The sequence below is a fragment of the Pistacia vera genome, unplaced genomic scaffold, assembly GCF_008641045.1.
Source record: "Pistacia vera cultivar Batoury unplaced genomic scaffold, PisVer_v2 Contig793, whole genome shotgun sequence".
Lineage (NCBI taxonomy): Eukaryota > Viridiplantae > Streptophyta > Magnoliopsida > Sapindales > Anacardiaceae > Pistacia > Pistacia vera.
The window spans coordinates 70358-88083 of NW_022196660.1; the positions used below are offsets into that span (position 1 = coordinate 70358).

A 17726-nucleotide genomic window follows, 5' to 3' on the forward strand; every position below is an offset into this window, starting at 1 on the left:
AATTTTGATTTGGTGGTAAACCATTTCTTAATTAGGATTGGGATGTAGACTTATAATCTGCCAACAGTGAGCAACCATGTTGCGCGAATGAAATTCATCACTGAAATCATACCGTCTTACTAGGTAACTAATTTAGTTTTGATGTCAGCCGGAAATATCTAGAGGTTAAACAGAACATTAAGTCCATTCAAATGCACAAAATATAAGCATATAGCTTTCTGGGTTCACAATTTCCCTGCAGCAGGGGGGGAGTGGGAGCATATGTAGAAGAGGGTTGGTTTCACAATAAGATTAAAACCATAGAAAGTTTAGGAGAGAATATCAGATGGAGAAACTACATACAACACAACATTTTATTTACTATTCAGTTTGGTTACATCAGACAGCGCAGTAACAGGCAAAAAGCAGAGCCCGAGAACATCTAGAAGTAGCAGAAACAGCAACACAGCGCCAATAAACTGCAGTCGACACAACAATAATTTTTTTGTATTACTTAATGAGTTGAAAGTTTAAACAAATAATGAGATTATTTCTTTTCTAGCGCAAATTTCTCTTCATAATTGAGGATCAACGAAAACAAGATCTCTTTACAGCCCCATCGTCTCTAACAAGTAGATTATTAAAGATACATGGACTAATATAAAAAGATAGAAACCAAAACAAAGAAGAAAGTATTAGAAACAAAGGCTATAATTAAGGCAACCAAAAGATAGACAAAGCAAGGGTAAAGGCAGCCCTTTTTCTTAATGGCGCCTCCGGACATGATCATAGTATGCCATTTCTTGAGAACCAGGTGCTGGTGCTGCATACATTCTCTCTCTAATAAATAAATAAATAATTACTGTACTAAAATTTCACAAGGTAGGGTAGCTTAAAAAGATAAGCAAAGGAATCTAAAGATTGTAAGAAGTGAAGTGGGTGAGGGCGATATTAGCACTAGGAGGAGGAGACGTGGTGGTGGGATCTTTTCTTATTTATTTTGATTTGGGTTTAATCCTCGTTGTCTAAATATTTCCATATCAACACATTCCTATTCCAGATAAGCTTTCACATGGGCACATCAACCATTTACAGCTCATACTAATACTATTATTTTCTCCTCAAAAGTAAAAGCTACTATTATTGGGTTCTCTCCCATGTACAGAGAACAGACAGTGCAGTCCGGACGTTACAAGACGAGCTAATGACTAATTTTATTATAACTTTTTTTTCTTAAAATGACTGATTGGTGCAGATTGAATTTGATTGTTAGGATGAAAAACTCAGCAGTACCATTGTCCCAAAATACCACCACCAAGTAGCTATGGCGATCACATTTAGACTTTAATACAAGACTAGCCTCAAATGCACATCCTATAGTATTCTGGTGTCGAAACCAGGATCTTCATATTCTTAACCAGAAAAGAAAATACAATTCTTACAAGAATAAATTCTGGGCAAAACAAACAGCCTTTGACAATGATATAAGGAGACGTCAATACACAACTGCAAGCAAAAGGGCTCTTCCGACTAGACACCCAAATGTCAAATAAACCTTTATCACAGCAGCATTACTGCTCCACACAACATCTTAGTATAGATACAAACCCTATTTGCATCCTAAACCTGCCCAAATTCAACAACCAACTTCTGTTTCGGCAATCGAGCTGATGTAGTATGTTTCTTTTCTTTTCCAAATAACATGCTCAAGCAATTAGCATGCGACAGAGCATATGGCAGGCTTCATGGGAGTCATAATATAATCAGCAGAGGGTTGGAAGCCAGCCGCAGTTTCCAGGCGTTGCCAAGTCAATTTGCGCTTCTCAGCTTCCACAATTAATAGGGAATTTTCCTCCTCTACTTTATGTTGGCAAGCAAGAACTAGCTCTTCATCCATTTCACAGAACATTTTCCTTACATTTTGTGTCAGATTAAGTACTGCTTGGTTCCAGTGATTCTGGGCATTCCGTTCAAGAGCCGAGAAGACAAGAGGCACAATGACTTGGCGGTTTTGTTTAACAAGATTAAGGACGTGTTCATTGTTCAACAGCAAGTGAGCCCGTTCAGCTACCTGAAATTGGTACAGAAGAAAATAGAATGAAAACAACTTCACTATGTTCTGAGACAATTGTATCACCATACTAACTAACAGCTTATGGGGCACTAATAATTCCCATTACGTATATAGGTGTCTCTCACCAATATGGAGGTGAAACACAAACCTAAGCTGTACATCCAATTTTCAAGGTCACAATAAGTAGAACACAAATTATTTTGGCGAATTTCATTTGTCATCAATTTAAATTTTCAGAGACCCATAACCATGAAGAAGTAACAGAAACCGAGTTTAAATGAAAATTCTATATAAGTCATATAAATCTAAAAATCAATTGACTATTGTACAAGCTAGTTATCGATTGCTTAAAGGGATATATATTACCATAGAATCCTTATTTTTAGATTCATGATCACAATTTTATATTGATTTATGACAACTTCTTCACCTTAACCATCACAATATGTCTTTCTACAAAACGAGGAAAAGTGTTCTAGTTCAACAAAAACAAAAGAACGAACATGTGAACAGAAGAGTAGATAAAATAGCTTGAATTTGTTAATTAACCAAAGTCGAGAACTACATGGAAAAAATAGAGTTAAAGATGCCAACCAAAATAAACACTTTGTTTAGAAGCAAGCACTTAATAAAGACAAAATTATACCTGGTAATGGGAGCTATTGAGGCAGCATCCTATGCGCCGAAAAAGTGGGACCATTATCTTCTGGAACTCGGTCATGCTAGTCATCTCCAAAACCTCTTCCAACTCACTTATAAACATCAACTCTTTCTGGCTATTTGTTACTGGCCAGTACTTCAACAGTCCCTTAATCACAGTAGTTGCCAACTTTGGATCCTTATCTATAAACTGTACAACACAATATGTTAATTGTTGATGATAAATACCCACTGATTTTGGCTTGTGTAGAGGAATCAAAGCTCTGCATAAGAATATTCTGTGTTCTTCCTTCAGTGGCAATGCAAACCCACTAATAATACTCCCAAATATTTCTAACAGCTCGGCAATTCCATTATGCCGTTCAGTTTCAAAAACAAAACGATATATGATATTGCTAACAGCTTGTCGAATAAAATGCCGGTGTACCATGAATTTCCCATAAGTTCTGTGCAAAATTGTTTTCAAACAGTCCCTTTCTCTTGGGTCCTCCGAATCAAAGAGCTCAAGTAATCTCAAAATAAATGAATGATCTACATACTTTTTTGCCACCTTCACATCAAGAGAACTATAACTGGTAAACCGCAGGAGTAGATCATACACAATTTGCAAATGTGACCAAGCAGGATCAAACATAGGTTCTTCATCTTCAGCTTCACCACCAGTACCATTAGAACGACACTTGGGTGGAAAAACCCTAAACAGGTTAATTGCACACATTCTACACATTGCAGAAATTGCTGGTTCACTGAATTTTGCAGATCCAGAAGAAACAAAATCAGCAAGTTCTATCAGTGTCTGTCGTTTAAGATCTTGCTGAGCATTATTCTTCTCAGGATCGCTGAAATCAGAAACCTCACAGCAAAGATTCAACTTACTGACAAATAGGTTCTGCTTTTGCTGATTTGACACATCTTTGAAGGATAGGTGAGGCTCCACAGCTTCCACTCCAGCCATGATGCTTGCAGGAAAAACAGCTGAAGAGACTCGTTTAACAACACTCAGTCGAGTTGAAAGACTATTCCCTCCGTTTGTACATTGAATTACATTGTTGCCAGAATTAGTCTCAGCTGAATCTAGTGGGTCAGATTTTGGTGACTTCCGAGGAAGTTTGCTTAGAATTTGCTTGAGCATGGTGGGAATGCAGCAATCTTCAGCAGAATAAGTGTCTGGACCACAGTTGAAATTCATTTACGGGATACAGAAAGAATCAGAAAGTGGAAGGGAAGGGTTGACGTAGCAATACACTAGCAAAAGAAACTGAGACAGTCTAGGATTTGAATATCAGTACAGAAATTTCAGAGTAATTCAGAAGTGATTCAACAATTATGATTCAGTTGCAGACAAATGGATTCATGCTAAAATTTGTTAATACAGAAGATCTTATCCTAGACTTAAATTCTTAATCTCATGACACAATATCTGCAGATAAAAGCATTCAGAGAGGACTATATACAATAATTTTAACAGAATGGATCAATAATAGAAGCCACTGAAAATAATACTAAAACTCATATAAAGTCCGAAAAATGATAATGGCAACAGGAAGACAAAAACATAGCATGGTAAAAAATTACAATAAAATAGCTAGGTTATTATTTACTGGAAATACACCATGAAAAGTCCTAAGCAGTAGTTTCAGAGGCACAACAATATAGTTTATTGTTGACACGATGCATACTCCAAGTCAAAAATCAGCATTACTACATTACACTAGTAGAGCATCTAGATACAGTGAACCTCAAGAGTTACAAAAGGAACAAGTTCCAATTCTATAAAGTAAGAAAGGCAACCCAGATCAAGTTTATGGAAATCGTCCACACACAAGATAACTGAAAAACAAATTCAACAAAATAATGGTCATAATCTAGAAGGAAACAGAGGTTTACCATCAACAGTGATCTGAACATATGCGAAGAAGTATAGAACAAAGGCTAATTAAGGCAACCAAAGATAGACAAAGCAAGGGTAAAGGCAGCGCTTTTTCTTATGCGCCCTCCGGACATGATCATAGTATGCCATTTCTTGGAACCAGGTGCTGGTGCTGCATACATTCTCTCTCTAATAAATAAATATTACTGTACTAAAATTTCACAAGGTAGGGTAGCTTAAAAAGATAAGCAAAGGAATCTAAGATTGTAAGAAGTGAAGTGGGTGAGGGCGATATTAGCACAGGAGGAGGAGACGTGGTGGTGGGATCTTTTCTTATTTATTTTGATTGGGTTTAATCCTGTTGTCTAAATTTTCCATATCACCACATTCCTATTCCAGATAAGCTTTCACATGGGCACATCACCCATTTACAGCTCATACTAATACTATTATTTTCTCCTAAAAAGTAAAAACTACTATTATTGGGTTCTCTCCCACCATGTACAGAGACAGACGGTGCAGTCCGGAAGTTAAGACGAGCTAAGGTCTAATTTTATTATAACTTTTTTTTCTTAAAATGACTGATTGGTCACATTGATTTGATGGTTAGGATGAAAAACTCAGCATACCATTGTCCCAAAATACCACCACCAAATTGCTATGGCGACACATTTAGACTTTAATACAGACTAACCTCAATACACATCCATAGTATTCTGGTGTCGAAACCAGGTCTTCATATTCTTAACCAGAAAAGAAAATACAATTCTACAAGAATAATTGTGGGCAAAACCCAGCTTTGACAATGATATAAGAGACTCAATACACAACTGCAAGCAAAAGGGCTCTTCCGACTAGACACCCAAATGTCAAATAAACCTTTATCACAGCAGCATTAGCTCATCAACACACACTTATATAGATCAACCCTTTTGCATCCTAAACCTGCCCAAATCACAACCAACTTCTGTTTCGGCAATCGAGCTGATGTAGTATGTTCTTTTTCTTTTCCAAATATCTGCTCAAGCAATTAGCATGCACAGAGCATATGGCAGGCTTCGGGGAGTCATAATATAATCAGCAAGGGTTGGAAGCCAGCCAGTTTCCAGGCGTTGCCAAGTCAATTTGCGCTTCTCAGCTTCCACAATTAATAGGGAATTTTCCTCCTCTACTTTTGTTGGCAAGCAAGAACTAGCTCTCATCCATTTCACAGAACATTTTCCTTACATTTTGTGTCAGATTAAGTACTGCTTGGTTCCAGTGATTCTGGGCATTCCGTTCAAGAGCCGAGAAGACAAGAGGCACAATGATTTCCGGTTTTGTTTAACGATTAAGGACGTGTTCATTGTTCAACAGCAAGTGAGCCCGTTCAGCTACCTGAAATTGGTACAGAAGAAATAGAATGAAAACAACTTCACTATGTTCTGAGACAATTATACCACCATCCTGAACAGTTCATCTATTTCCACACAGGCAGCTGAGACTTGAAAAGCATCAGTGTATTATTGGCTCCAACATCTTCTTTGATATCAAAGGCGGCATGGCACTCTGGGGAAGGGTTTGGGTACAATTTTAAATTAACCTAACCATTAGAAACACAGGATGCAGGCTAAAAATCTAAGTCAATAATAATTATGTTATATATATATATATATACACCCCATTTTAGCTGTAAAAAAGATCAAGGTTCTTGTAATATAAAATTATGCTGACAAGTCATGCCTTGTTTAATTTAAATTTTGTTATAATTTTAAATATCATTCAATGAAAAGAGGTTGTCAATTTTTTTAATACTAATTATTTGACTCACCTAGTAAATTTCTTGATTTGACACTGGCCACTGGGCTTCTATAAATTACATGGAGAACTGCTATTTAATTTGGTCAATTCTCCTCTGCAATGCGCAATGAAGATTGTGTAATGTGGTGATGCAGTTAATATTATTATTATATTTGTTGAGGGATCTGCTTATGTCACTCTCTTTTAAAGTTTTAATTGTTCAAGGTTCTACTTGGTCATGTGTTGATGCTTAATCTTGCAGATGCTGATTAACTATGTTGCATGCCAAAGCGTAACTTGAACTGACTTGCTTCGAATGACTTTATGGTTGATTTGTGAATTCTTGTTCATTCTCCTTTATATTTTATCCTCTCATTCTTCTGTCTTTTATAATTAATTATTAGTGGACTTGGAAATATTTGATTTGTGGTGGTCATACATCATCCATATTCCCTTGTAGAGCTCATGTTCTCTCTAATTGCTAGACTGGCATCTGACATATTGTGATTTCTTTCATTGTTAATGGTTATTCAGACTGGAGGAAACTAATGTGTTCTTTAATTTTCAGTAGAGGTGTATCTAATTTGGTTCTTTCATGGGTGTTAGCCTGTTCGGAGGGGCACAAATGGTGGTGTGACAAAAGCAGGACTCCTGGCAGCTATGGCAGCCGGCAGTGTCACTGGACTGACATTTGTACTCTTTGGATTTCTCACCACAAAATGTACATATGATGCAGCTCTGAAGCAGTTATTGGTTATTCCCCTCTCTACACTGGCAGGATTATTTGGAAGTGTCATAGATTCTCTGCTAGGAGCAACACTGCAATTCAGTGGATTCTGTACTGTTCGTAAAAAGGTAAGTTAAATATAGTTTCATGAGTTTACAACCAGATCAGCATAGAGCTTCTGGGATTACCATTCTGATGTAACTTGAGGACCATAGGATAGATTGTTTTTAGATTTTTTAAGCCTAAGGGATTTGTCATCATTCTTTCAGGTTGTTGGAAAACCAGGACCAACAGTGAAGAAAATTTCAGGTCTTACCATTCTTGACAACAATGCCGTGAACTTTGTGTCGATAATGCTGACATCAGTGCTTACTGCTGTTGCCTGTGTGTACATATTTTGAAATCCAATAATGTGTACTGAATTATATGAATTTTGAGAATGAATAATTCAGATACGAAATGTATCCTTAATACAAACTCATTGAAGCTGGCATAATAAAAGATGAGATTTTCATTTGGTTTTCTGAAGATCAAAAGGCAAAAACATTAGCAAGACGATCAACCCAGAAAGGGATAGCATGCAGAAAACATGTTTATATTATAGATATATTATTTTAGACAATTTACTAGAATTTCAACCTTTTTACCATCTATGGCAATTAAGCCCGGAAATGGCTAAAATGTCTAGTCAACCAGAAGCTAATTTTTGCTCGTGTATAACTTAATGAGCTTTGTTCTGTGTCTGCTGCACTTCGAACTTTTCAGTGTATGCAGTGCGAGAATTTTGATTTGGTGGTAAACCATTTCTTAATTAGGATTGGGATGTAGACTTATAATCTGCCAACAGTGAGCAACCATGTTGCGCGAATGAAATTCATCACTGAAATCATACCGTCTTACTAGGTAACTAATTTAGTTTTGATGTCAGCCGGAAATATCTAGAGGTTAAACAGAACATTAAGTCCATTCAAATGCACAAAATATAAGCATATAGCTTTCTGGGTTCACAATTTCCCTGCAGCAGGGGGGGAGTGGGAGCATATGTAGAAGAGGGTTGGTTTCACAATAAGATTAAAACCATAGAAAGTTTAGGAGAGAATATCAGATGGAGAAACTACATACAACACAACATTTTATTTACTATTCAGTTTGGTTACATCAGACAGCGCAGTAACAGGCAAAAAGCAGAGCCCGAGAACATCTAGAAGTAGCAGAAACAGCAACACAGCGCCAATAAACTGCAGTCGACACAACAATAATTTTTTTGTATTACTTAATGAGTTGAAAGTTTAAACAAATAATGAGATTATTTCTTTTCTAGCGCAAATTTCTCTTCATAATTGAGGATCAACGAAAACAAGATCTCTTTACAGCCCCATCGTCTCTAACAAGTAGATTATTAAAGATACATGGACTAATATAAAAAGATAGAAACCAAAACAAAGAAGAAAGTATTAGAAACAAAGGCTATAATTAAGGCAACCAAAAGATAGACAAAGCAAGGGTAAAGGCAGCCCTTTTTCTTAATGGCGCCTCCGGACATGATCATAGTATGCCATTTCTTGAGAACCAGGTGCTGGTGCTGCATACATTCTCTCTCTAATAAATAAATAAATAATTACTGTACTAAAATTTCACAAGGTAGGGTAGCTTAAAAAGATAAGCAAAGGAATCTAAAGATTGTAAGAAGTGAAGTGGGTGAGGGCGATATTGGCACTAGGAGGAGGAGACGTGGTGGTGGGATCTTTTCTTATTTATTTTGAATTGGGTTTAATCCTTGTTGTCTAAATATTTCCATATCAACACATTCCTATTCCAGATAAGCTTTCACATGGGCACATCAACCATTTACAGCTCATACTAATACTATTATTTTCTCCTCAAAAGTAAAAGCTACTATTATTGGGTTCTCTCCCATGTACAGAGAACAGACAGTGCAGTCCGGACGTTACAAGACGAGCTAATGACTAATTTTATTATAACTTTTTTTTCTTAAAATGACTGATTGGTGCAGATTGAATTTGATTGTTAGGATGAAAAACTCAGCAGTACCATTGTCCCAAAATACCACCACCAAATTGCTATGGCGATCACATTTAGACTTTAATACAGACTAACCTCAAATACACATCCTATAGTATTCTGGTGTCGAAACCAGGATCTTCATATTCTTAACCAGAAAAGAAAATACAATTCTTACAAGAATAAATTCTGGGCAAAACAAACAGCCTTTGACAATGATATAAGGAGACGTCAATACACAACTGCAAGCAAAAGGGCTCTTCCGACTAGACACCCAAATGTCAAATAAACCTTTATCACAGCAGCATTACTGCTCCACACAACATCTTAGTATAGATACAAACCCTATTTGCATCCTAAACCTGCCCAAATTCAACAACCAACTTCTGTTTCGGCAATCGAGCTGATGTAGTATGTTTCTTTTCTTTTCCAAATAATATGCTCAAGCAATTAGCATGCGACAGAGCATATGGCAGGCTTCATGGGAGTCATAATATAATCAGCAGAGGGTTGGAAGCCAGCCGCAGTTTCCAGGCGTTGCCAAGTCAATTTGCGCTTCTCAGCTTCCACAATTAATAGGGAATTTTCCTCCTCTACTTTATGTTGGCAAGCAAGAACTAGCTCTTCATCCATTTCACAGAACATTTTCCTTACATTTTGTGTCAGATTAAGTACTGCTTGGTTCCAGTGATTCTGGGCATTCCGTTCAAGAGCCGAGAAGACAAGAGGCACAATGACTTGGCGGTTTTGTTTAACAAGATTAAGGACGTGTTCATTGTTCAACAGCAAGTGAGCCCGTTCAGCTACCTGAAATTGGTACAGAAGAAAATAGAATGAAAACAACTTCACTATGTTCTGAGACAATTGTATCACCATACTAACTAACAGCTTATGGGGCACTAATAATTCCCATTACGTATATAGGTGTCTCTCACCAATATGGAGGTGAAACACAAACCTAAGCTGTACATCCAATTTTCAAGGTCACAATAAGTAGAACACAAATTATTTTGGCGAATTTCATTTGTCATCAATTTAAATTTTCAGAGACCCATAACCATGAAGAAGTAACAGAAACCGAGTTTAAATGAAAATTCTATATAAGTCATATAAATCTAAAAATCAATTGACTATTGTACAAGCTAGTTATCGATTGCTTAAAGGGATATATATTACCATAGAATCCTTATTTTTAGATTCATGATCACAATTTTATATTGATTTATGACAACTTCTTCACCTTAACCATCACAATATGTCTTTCTACAAAACGAGGAAAAGTGTTCTAGTTCAACAAAAACAAAAGAACGAACATGTGAACAGAAGAGTAGATAAAATAGCTTGAATTTGTTAATTAACCAAAGTCGAGAACTACATGGAAAAAATAGAGTTAAAGATGCCAACCAAAATAAACACTTTGTTTAGAAGCAAGCACTTAATAAAGACAAAATTATACCTGGTAATGGGAGCTATTGAGGCAGCATCCTATGCGCCGAAAAAGTGGGACCATTATCTTCTGGAACTCGGTCATGCTAGTCATCTCCAAAACCTCTTCCAACTCACTTATAAACATCAACTCTTTCTGGCTATTTGTTACTGGCCAGTACTTCAACAGTCCCTTAATCACAGTAGTTGCCAACTTTGGATCCTTATCTATAAACTGTACAACACAATATGTTAATTGTTGATGATAAATACCCACTGATTTTGGCTTGTGTAGAGGAATCAAAGCTCTGCATAAGAATATTCTGTGTTCTTCCTTCAGTGGCAATGCAAACCCACTAATAATACTCCCAAATATTTCTAACAGCTCGGCAATTCCATTATGCCGTTCAGTTTCAAAAACAAAACGATATATGATATTGCTAACAGCTTGTCGAATAAAATGCCGGTGTACCATGAATTTCCCATAAGTTCTGTGCAAAATTGTTTTCAAACAGTCCCTTTCTCTTGGGTCCTCCGAATCAAAGAGCTCAAGTAATCTCAAAATAAATGAATGATCTACATACTTTTTTGCCACCTTCACATCAAGAGAACTATAACTGGTAAACCGCAGGAGTAGATCATACACAATTTGCAAATGTGACCAAGCAGGATCAAACATAGGTTCTTCATCTTCAGCTTCACCACCAGTACCATTAGAACGACACTTGGGTGGAAAAACCCTAAACAGGTTAATTGCACACATTCTACACATTGCAGAAATTGCTGGTTCAGTGAATTTTGCAGATCCAGAAGAAACAAAATCAGCAAGTTCTATCAGTGTCTGTCGTTTAAGATCTTGCTGAGCATTATTCTTCTCAGGATCGCTGAAATCAGAAACCTCACAGCAAAGATTCAACTTACTGACAAATAGGTTCTGCTTTTGCTGATTTGACACATCTTTGAAGGATAGGTGAGGCTCCACAGCTTCCACTCCAGCCATGATGCTTGCAGGAAAAACAGCTGAAGAGACTCGTTTAACAACACTCAGTCGAGTTGAAAGACTATTCCCTCCGTTTGTACATTGAATTACATTGTTGCCAGAATTAGTCTCAGCTGAATCTAGTGGGTCAGATTTTGGTGACTTCCGAGGAAGTTTGCTTAGAATTTGCTTGAGCATGGTGGGAATGCAGCAATCTTCAGCAGAATAAGTGTCTGGACCACAGTTGAAATTCATTTACGGGATACAGAAAGAATCAGAAAGTGGAAGGGAAGGGTTGACGTAGCAATACACTAGCAAAAGAAACTGAGACAGTCTAGGATTTGAATATCAGTACAGAAATTTCAGAGTAATTCAGAAGTGATTCAACAATTATGATTCAGTTGCAGACAAATGGATTCATGCTAAAATTTGTTAATACAGAAGATCTTATCCTAGACTTAAATTCTTAATCTCATGACACAATATCTGCAGATAAAAGCATTCAGAGAGGACTATATACAATAATTTTAACAGAATGGATCAATAATAGAAGCCACTGAAAATAATACTAAAACTCATATAAAGTCCGAAAAATGATAATGGCAACAGGAAGACAAAAACATAGCATGGTAAAAAATTACAATAAAATAGCTAGGTTATTATTTACTGGAAATACACCATGAAAAGTCCTAAGCAGTAGTTTCAGAGGCACAACAATATAGTTTATTGTTGACACGATGCATACTCCTAGTCAAAAATCAGCATTACTACATTACACTAGTAGAGCATCTAGATACAGTGAACCTCAAGAGTTACAAAAGGAACAAGTTCCAATTCTATAAAGTAAGAAAGGCAACCCAGATCAAGTTTATGGAAATCGTCCACACACAAGAGAACTGAAAAACAAATTCAACAAAATAATGGTCATAATCTAGAAGGAAACAGAGGTTTACCATCAACAGTGATCTGAACATATGCAAATCAAACACTTAAGTTTTGACCATAACATGAAATTGGAGAACTAAAACAATAGATCTGGGTGAATAATGAGAACCAACGAGTAAATTTAACAAGGATCTAAACCAAATTTCAAAACATGAAAAAAAAAAGGACAAACCCCAGATCTTAAAAGGCTTTAGGATCACAAACACCGACACAAATATAAGATTGCAACAGTATTTAAAATAATTCAACATCAAACGAAAGAGCAGAAATAAAAGCTGATGCATTAAAGCAAAACTAAAGAATTAAAGAGAGAGAGAGAGAGAGAGAGAGAACCTGTTGAATGTTTGAAATGTTATAGGGGGAAGAGAGAGAGACGTTGAACTAAAAAAGAAGGGACAAAAAGAAATGCATAGTTAATAATGTAATGTTAAAATGGTTATGAAGAGGGGCATTTTACTTTACGGTGTTTTGAGAGGATGCTGATGGATCTCCATGAAAGATGAAGAGAGGTTCCTCGATACAAGAGAATAAGAGGTGTGGCATTTTCTGAGAATTGCAGATGCAGGTACAGAACTAACAGGAGAAGGTAAAAAAGAAAAAAAAATAAAGTTGTATAATAATACAGTTTGGGACCCTGTGTTTGTCCAATAATGTTTAGATTCTCTTTGGTTAATTGGAATTCGATCTGATAATTTCCATTTCCATCAAAACTTGGAATTTGTCTAATCAATTTATATATACATGATCCATTTAACCAATCACCAAATTCATAATATTCAATCACTTAATAAACAAGCAAATAAAAGAAACTTCAAATTGACAGAAAGTATAAAGTAACAGACTCAAAACATATTTTATTTTGCATTCCTCATTTCTCTCATGTAATCTTGAACATATATATAATACTACAGTAAAAAAGTAAGTCATCTTTTTTATTTATTGGTGTTCTTGGTGATCGAAACAAAGAAAGAAAACATTAATAATTTCTACCCATGTCATGTAATACAGTAATAGTCAACTCACCATTTTTAACCACTCTTTTTGTTTTCTGTGTTGTGTTGCGCTATAAAAGTCAAACTCAGACTGGTTATTGCTTTCCATAATAAGATTCATGGAACCTTTCCTCTTGTATTTTTTATTTAGGGCTTGTTTATAAGCTTATAAGTTAATTTAAACTATTTTGAAATTTTAAGCTAATTAAAATATTTATAAATAATTAATAAGTAATTGACACGTTTAATAAAATATAGTTTATAAGTATATTTTATTATTAAAATGACTAAAAATAATACTATATTATTTTATCAAATAATAAATTATACAATAAATTTTAAAATTAAATAGAGATAATGTAATAATATACTTAATCAAACTAGTTTATACAAAGATAATTAGTATTTGACGTTGCTATATTTTTTCATTAACCCTTTTCCAGTAAATCAGTAGGCTAGCTGTAATCCCCATAATCTACAATCTACAGTCTAGGTAGTTTAAACTCTGTAGCAAATTATTTTGTTTAGTGGGTTAAAAGAACAGCATAAACTTTTATGGATCCAAGAAGCTTATTATTATTGAGAGAATATTTATCATGATTAGGGACAATGCATGCACTTCCAAGCTGGTAAAAAAGAAAGAGAGAGTACAATGATTTTGTTACCATCAATTTTTGCTTTATTATTTATGGGCCTCTCCTTTCTGGACTCTCCTCTGTATTTCTATTTCATTATATTATTATATATATATCCTCATCCTGCGCTAAATGATGCCCTTTTTAGCAAAACTAGGAAGTAATTTTAGTGGATTCCAGGCAATCTGATTGTAATTTAGGTTGATTTCATATAATTGAATGAAAATTTTAAAGGATTCTAGAAAAGGGGGAATTGTGTTAATCGTTTTGAGCAATGCAAGCATCAAATCAGAAGATGAAAAGGAAGAGGGAGAACACAGAGATTATTGGAGCACACTTTTATGAGACAAACAATAATTATAAGTGGGCTTCACCACACCATGAAAAAAAGAAAAGGGAAATAAAAAAAAAAAACTCTACAGCCCAGATTTCTCTCTTATTTTATCCCTCAACCAGAAAAACTATTACTGTACATGATAATGTCATTAGTAGTCACCCTTGGATTCTCTAACATTTTGTTTCAATTTTTAACTTGAGATGGAGGAGTTTGTCGGAGTCCTCACAGCTACAATAAGCATGAAATTTAATAATCAATAAGTGTAATTAAGTAAAACAAACAAATATTAAGAAAGAGAAAAAAATTTAGATTATGAGTTGAAACTGTAGAGGAGGAGGAGATCAGTTACCTAACCCCATAGCCGCCGAGCTTTTCATTAATCGGATACGATTGCATGATTCCATGAACATTCTATAATAAAAACCATTAATTAGCAACCTAAACTAAAGAAGAACAAACAAACGGGTAATAGAAGGCTTTGCTCAGATCAGTTTATATATATATATATTAAAGGAAATAAATGTAACCGATCTTTCCATAAGATAAACAAGATACTGTATCTATATTAATCCTGTTGTAAGTAGTCCAAATCTAGTTTTTAATTATATAGGTTTATCTTATAAGATTTGATGCCGATCACAGGAAGTAATTTAAGATAATTGAAAGGGATATGATCGAAGTCTGAAAATGGGAATATATAAAGATTGAGACAACGCAACACATAAAAAAAGCAGAGGAGCATAAACGAGAAGAAGATATGTTGGAAATATAAAAATACAAGTCGAGTCTCCATTCTTGTATCAAGAATTTTCAGAACTTACTGCCAAGGAACATCTCCAACTAACATCCAATCGCCCTCCTTGTCTTCATATGTTGCCACATATTCCCTTCCCTTCACTGCAACTGGACCCATCTCCTTATTGCTTTCCTCCATACCATTGCCTATTTTAATTATTAGTTACACATATAATTAAACTCTAAACAATATCTTTCTAAATACAAATGAATAAATAAATACTGACCTTGGATGGTGAAGCAGGTAAACATCTTCTCTAAAGCCCTCAGTAGCTCTTCATAGCTACTGTATATTTCCAGGTCCACTTTTCGCAGATACGGTGCTCCATCTACCGCCACTTTTACAAGCTTACCGGACTTCTCTAGTGCCTTCTTTCTGAAAGATCGAACTGGCGGCCACCCAATAACTTGCGCCCTGCAAAATCATTCACATCTAAATATAATTCATAACATTCCATAATTCTGAACTTGTACTTGTTGAAAGAAAGAAAGAAAGAAGTTTAACTTCCACATACATATAAATGATCCACGATCTTAACATCTATGACTACATGCGTGCACTGCTTCATCAACATATATGATAAAGTTTATCCTAGTCTTACTTGGCAGCTGGGAGTTTTCCGGTTGGACTTTCGGAGTTATTGTTTACATGGGTAGTCGTCCCGTGTTGCTGGCAGTGAGAGCTCCCAAGGTTAAGATCAACGGTCTCCATGAATCCTCGTTTGGCACAGCTCTTTCCTCCGGTTACAGCTGCCGGGGAACGACCTTCACCAGGTAACCCCAAGGTCAGTTCAGTGTCGTCGAAATTCATGGTGATGCTGACGTCGTCAGTCTCCAGGGAATCAGTAGTAGTGTCGTTTGACATTGCAATTGCATACCAGCTACGGCTACCTGTTTTTGTTAGGTTGTAATGGGTAGGGGGTGTATGTGTATATATACAAATGTGAAGCCAATGAAGAGATGGCACGTGGAATAAGATACGGTACTCTTGTAGTAGGGAAGTATAGTGTGACGCAATGATCATAGAAGTTCGTGCCATTTGTCCATTCGTTCAAACAAAACAGTGTCGGTTCCATTTTTCAAAATTTAAGCATACGATTTGGTTCATTATTTTGGATAAGATTTTGGAAATAATTTTGGGTAGTTGGATAGAAAAGTATTATGAATTTACAAGATAAAATTTAAAAATTTATAAAAAAACCTCAAGGTTTGCTAATTTAATTAAACACCTCAATATATAAATTGATAAAAACATCCCCATTACCCGGATACCAGATTCCGACCACTACCGCCAGAATTTAGTCAAAAAATTGTGTTATGACACATATCAGTCAGATTTGTGTCGTAACACATCGATCTGAATAGAAAAGGCCAGATCTACGGTCAAATGTGGTCGTCGACGACCGCAAAGGTCTACCTTTGGCCGTCGTTTTCGGTCAACGATAGCCAAGTTTTGGCCGTCGTTGATATTTTAAAGATATGACCGTTGTTTTCGGTCAACGATAACCAAGTTTTGGCCGTCGTTGATATTTCTTTAGATCCATTATGGATCTGACCTGAAAAGGCCAGAATAATGGCAAGTTTCAGGCTTGGTGTAAGCCGTTGTGACAGATTCTGGCAAATATGGGTGGATGGAGGTGTTTTTGCTAATTTTTAAACTTTTTTTCTAGGTGTATTTAGTGAAATTAATAAACTTAAGGGGTCTAAAAGTAGTTAAAATAAATACACTAATATTTTTAGAATAATGTGTCAAATAATATTTGAGGAATATGATTAGGAATATGGGTAAAAATATTGAACCAAATGCATCCTAGCTTACCCCTCCGGTAACGTTATTCAGATTCCCCAATAAAACAATTAGATTGAATAGTGTTCTTATAAATTTGAATTTAAATATCCAATTAATCTAAACAACATTAAAGAAGATCAAGATTTTAGAAATAAAAATAAAATAAATACCACCTTATTTTCACCAAACAGGAAGTGACTTGGGAGAGGGCAAAATTGTCAAACAATAAAAAAAAAGGGCGACCGTAATGTTTGTAAGTTTTACAAGTCAAATTCAACAAGTAAATCGGGTTGACAGGCGACAAGCATGTGACAAGTGCTGGGCTGTCGGCTACGTGTCTCTCTCAGATTCAACGAATCAAACACCTGTATTTCTATGTTGAAAACAATTCAAGGGTCAAGATTCAACATTGACTTAGAAGATACAGTTTTGTTTGCGACTGAAACACATGTTCTTCTGCAAAACCGTCAGCCGCACGCGGCTTTCAGTTAACGGCTGACCAGTAATCAAGTGCAGTTTGGCAACACCAATACGTGAGGGCTTTCCACTGGCTGCTGCCATATCATGTCAAGTATGATCAAAATTCATCGTATTTTTTTTTTTTTTTTTTCAAAGTCCTATGATAATACAATGTGATTATATGAATAAAGTCCTACCCCATTTATACCAAGAATTTATTCATGATTCAGTATAAGAAAATCAAACGTGTAGTAATGTT

At 35.7% G+C, this 17726-nt stretch overlaps 4 protein-coding genes across 5 annotated transcripts; 1 reads left to right on the forward strand and 3 right to left on the reverse strand.

The window, feature by feature from the left end:
- Positions 1-1160: 1160 nt before the first annotated feature.
- LOC116116985 (serine/threonine protein phosphatase 2A 57 kDa regulatory subunit B' kappa isoform-like) lies at positions 1161-4544 on the reverse strand. The gene is made up of 2 exons (XM_031403026.1): positions 2700-4544; positions 1161-2050 (listed from the first exon to the last, which is right to left on the reverse strand). Exons 1-2 carry the CDS (start codon positions 3900-3902, stop codon positions 1694-1696), a joined length of 1560 nt encoding a protein of 519 aa, XP_031258886.1. The 5' UTR covers positions 3903-4544; the 3' UTR covers positions 1161-1693.
- Positions 4545-6908: 2364 nt separating this feature from the next.
- On the forward strand, positions 6909-7617 carry LOC116116986 (protein PGR-like). The gene is made up of 2 exons (XM_031403027.1): positions 6909-7217; positions 7359-7617. The coding sequence occupies exons 1-2, from the start codon at positions 7023-7025 to the stop codon at positions 7488-7490; spliced, it is 327 nt and encodes a 108-aa protein (XP_031258887.1). The 5' UTR covers positions 6909-7022; the 3' UTR covers positions 7491-7617.
- A 1938-nt stretch (positions 7618-9555) lies between these two features.
- On the reverse strand, positions 9556-13142 carry LOC116116984 (serine/threonine protein phosphatase 2A 57 kDa regulatory subunit B' kappa isoform-like). Of its 2 annotated transcripts, XM_031403025.1 has the most exons (3): positions 12794-13142; positions 10568-11748; positions 9556-9918 (listed from the first exon to the last, which is right to left on the reverse strand). In XM_031403025.1, exons 2-3 carry the CDS (start codon positions 11711-11713, stop codon positions 9562-9564), a joined length of 1503 nt encoding a protein of 500 aa, XP_031258885.1. In that variant the 5' UTR covers positions 11714-11748; positions 12794-13142; the 3' UTR covers positions 9556-9561. The 2 variants fall into 2 exon arrangements, with proteins under 2 accessions (XP_031258885.1, XP_031258884.1); XM_031403024.1 differs by lacking the exon at positions 12794-13142 and having other exon boundaries at positions 10568-12233.
- A 1608-nt stretch (positions 13143-14750) lies between these two features.
- On the reverse strand, positions 14751-16125 carry LOC116116983 (auxin-responsive protein IAA17-like). The gene is made up of 4 exons (XM_031403023.1): positions 15822-16125; positions 15447-15634; positions 15246-15366; positions 14751-14835 (listed from the first exon to the last, which is right to left on the reverse strand). The coding sequence occupies exons 1-4, from the start codon at positions 16082-16084 to the stop codon at positions 14766-14768; spliced, it is 642 nt and encodes a 213-aa protein (XP_031258883.1). The 5' UTR covers positions 16085-16125; the 3' UTR covers positions 14751-14765.
- Between the last annotated feature and the right edge of the window lie 1601 nt (positions 16126-17726).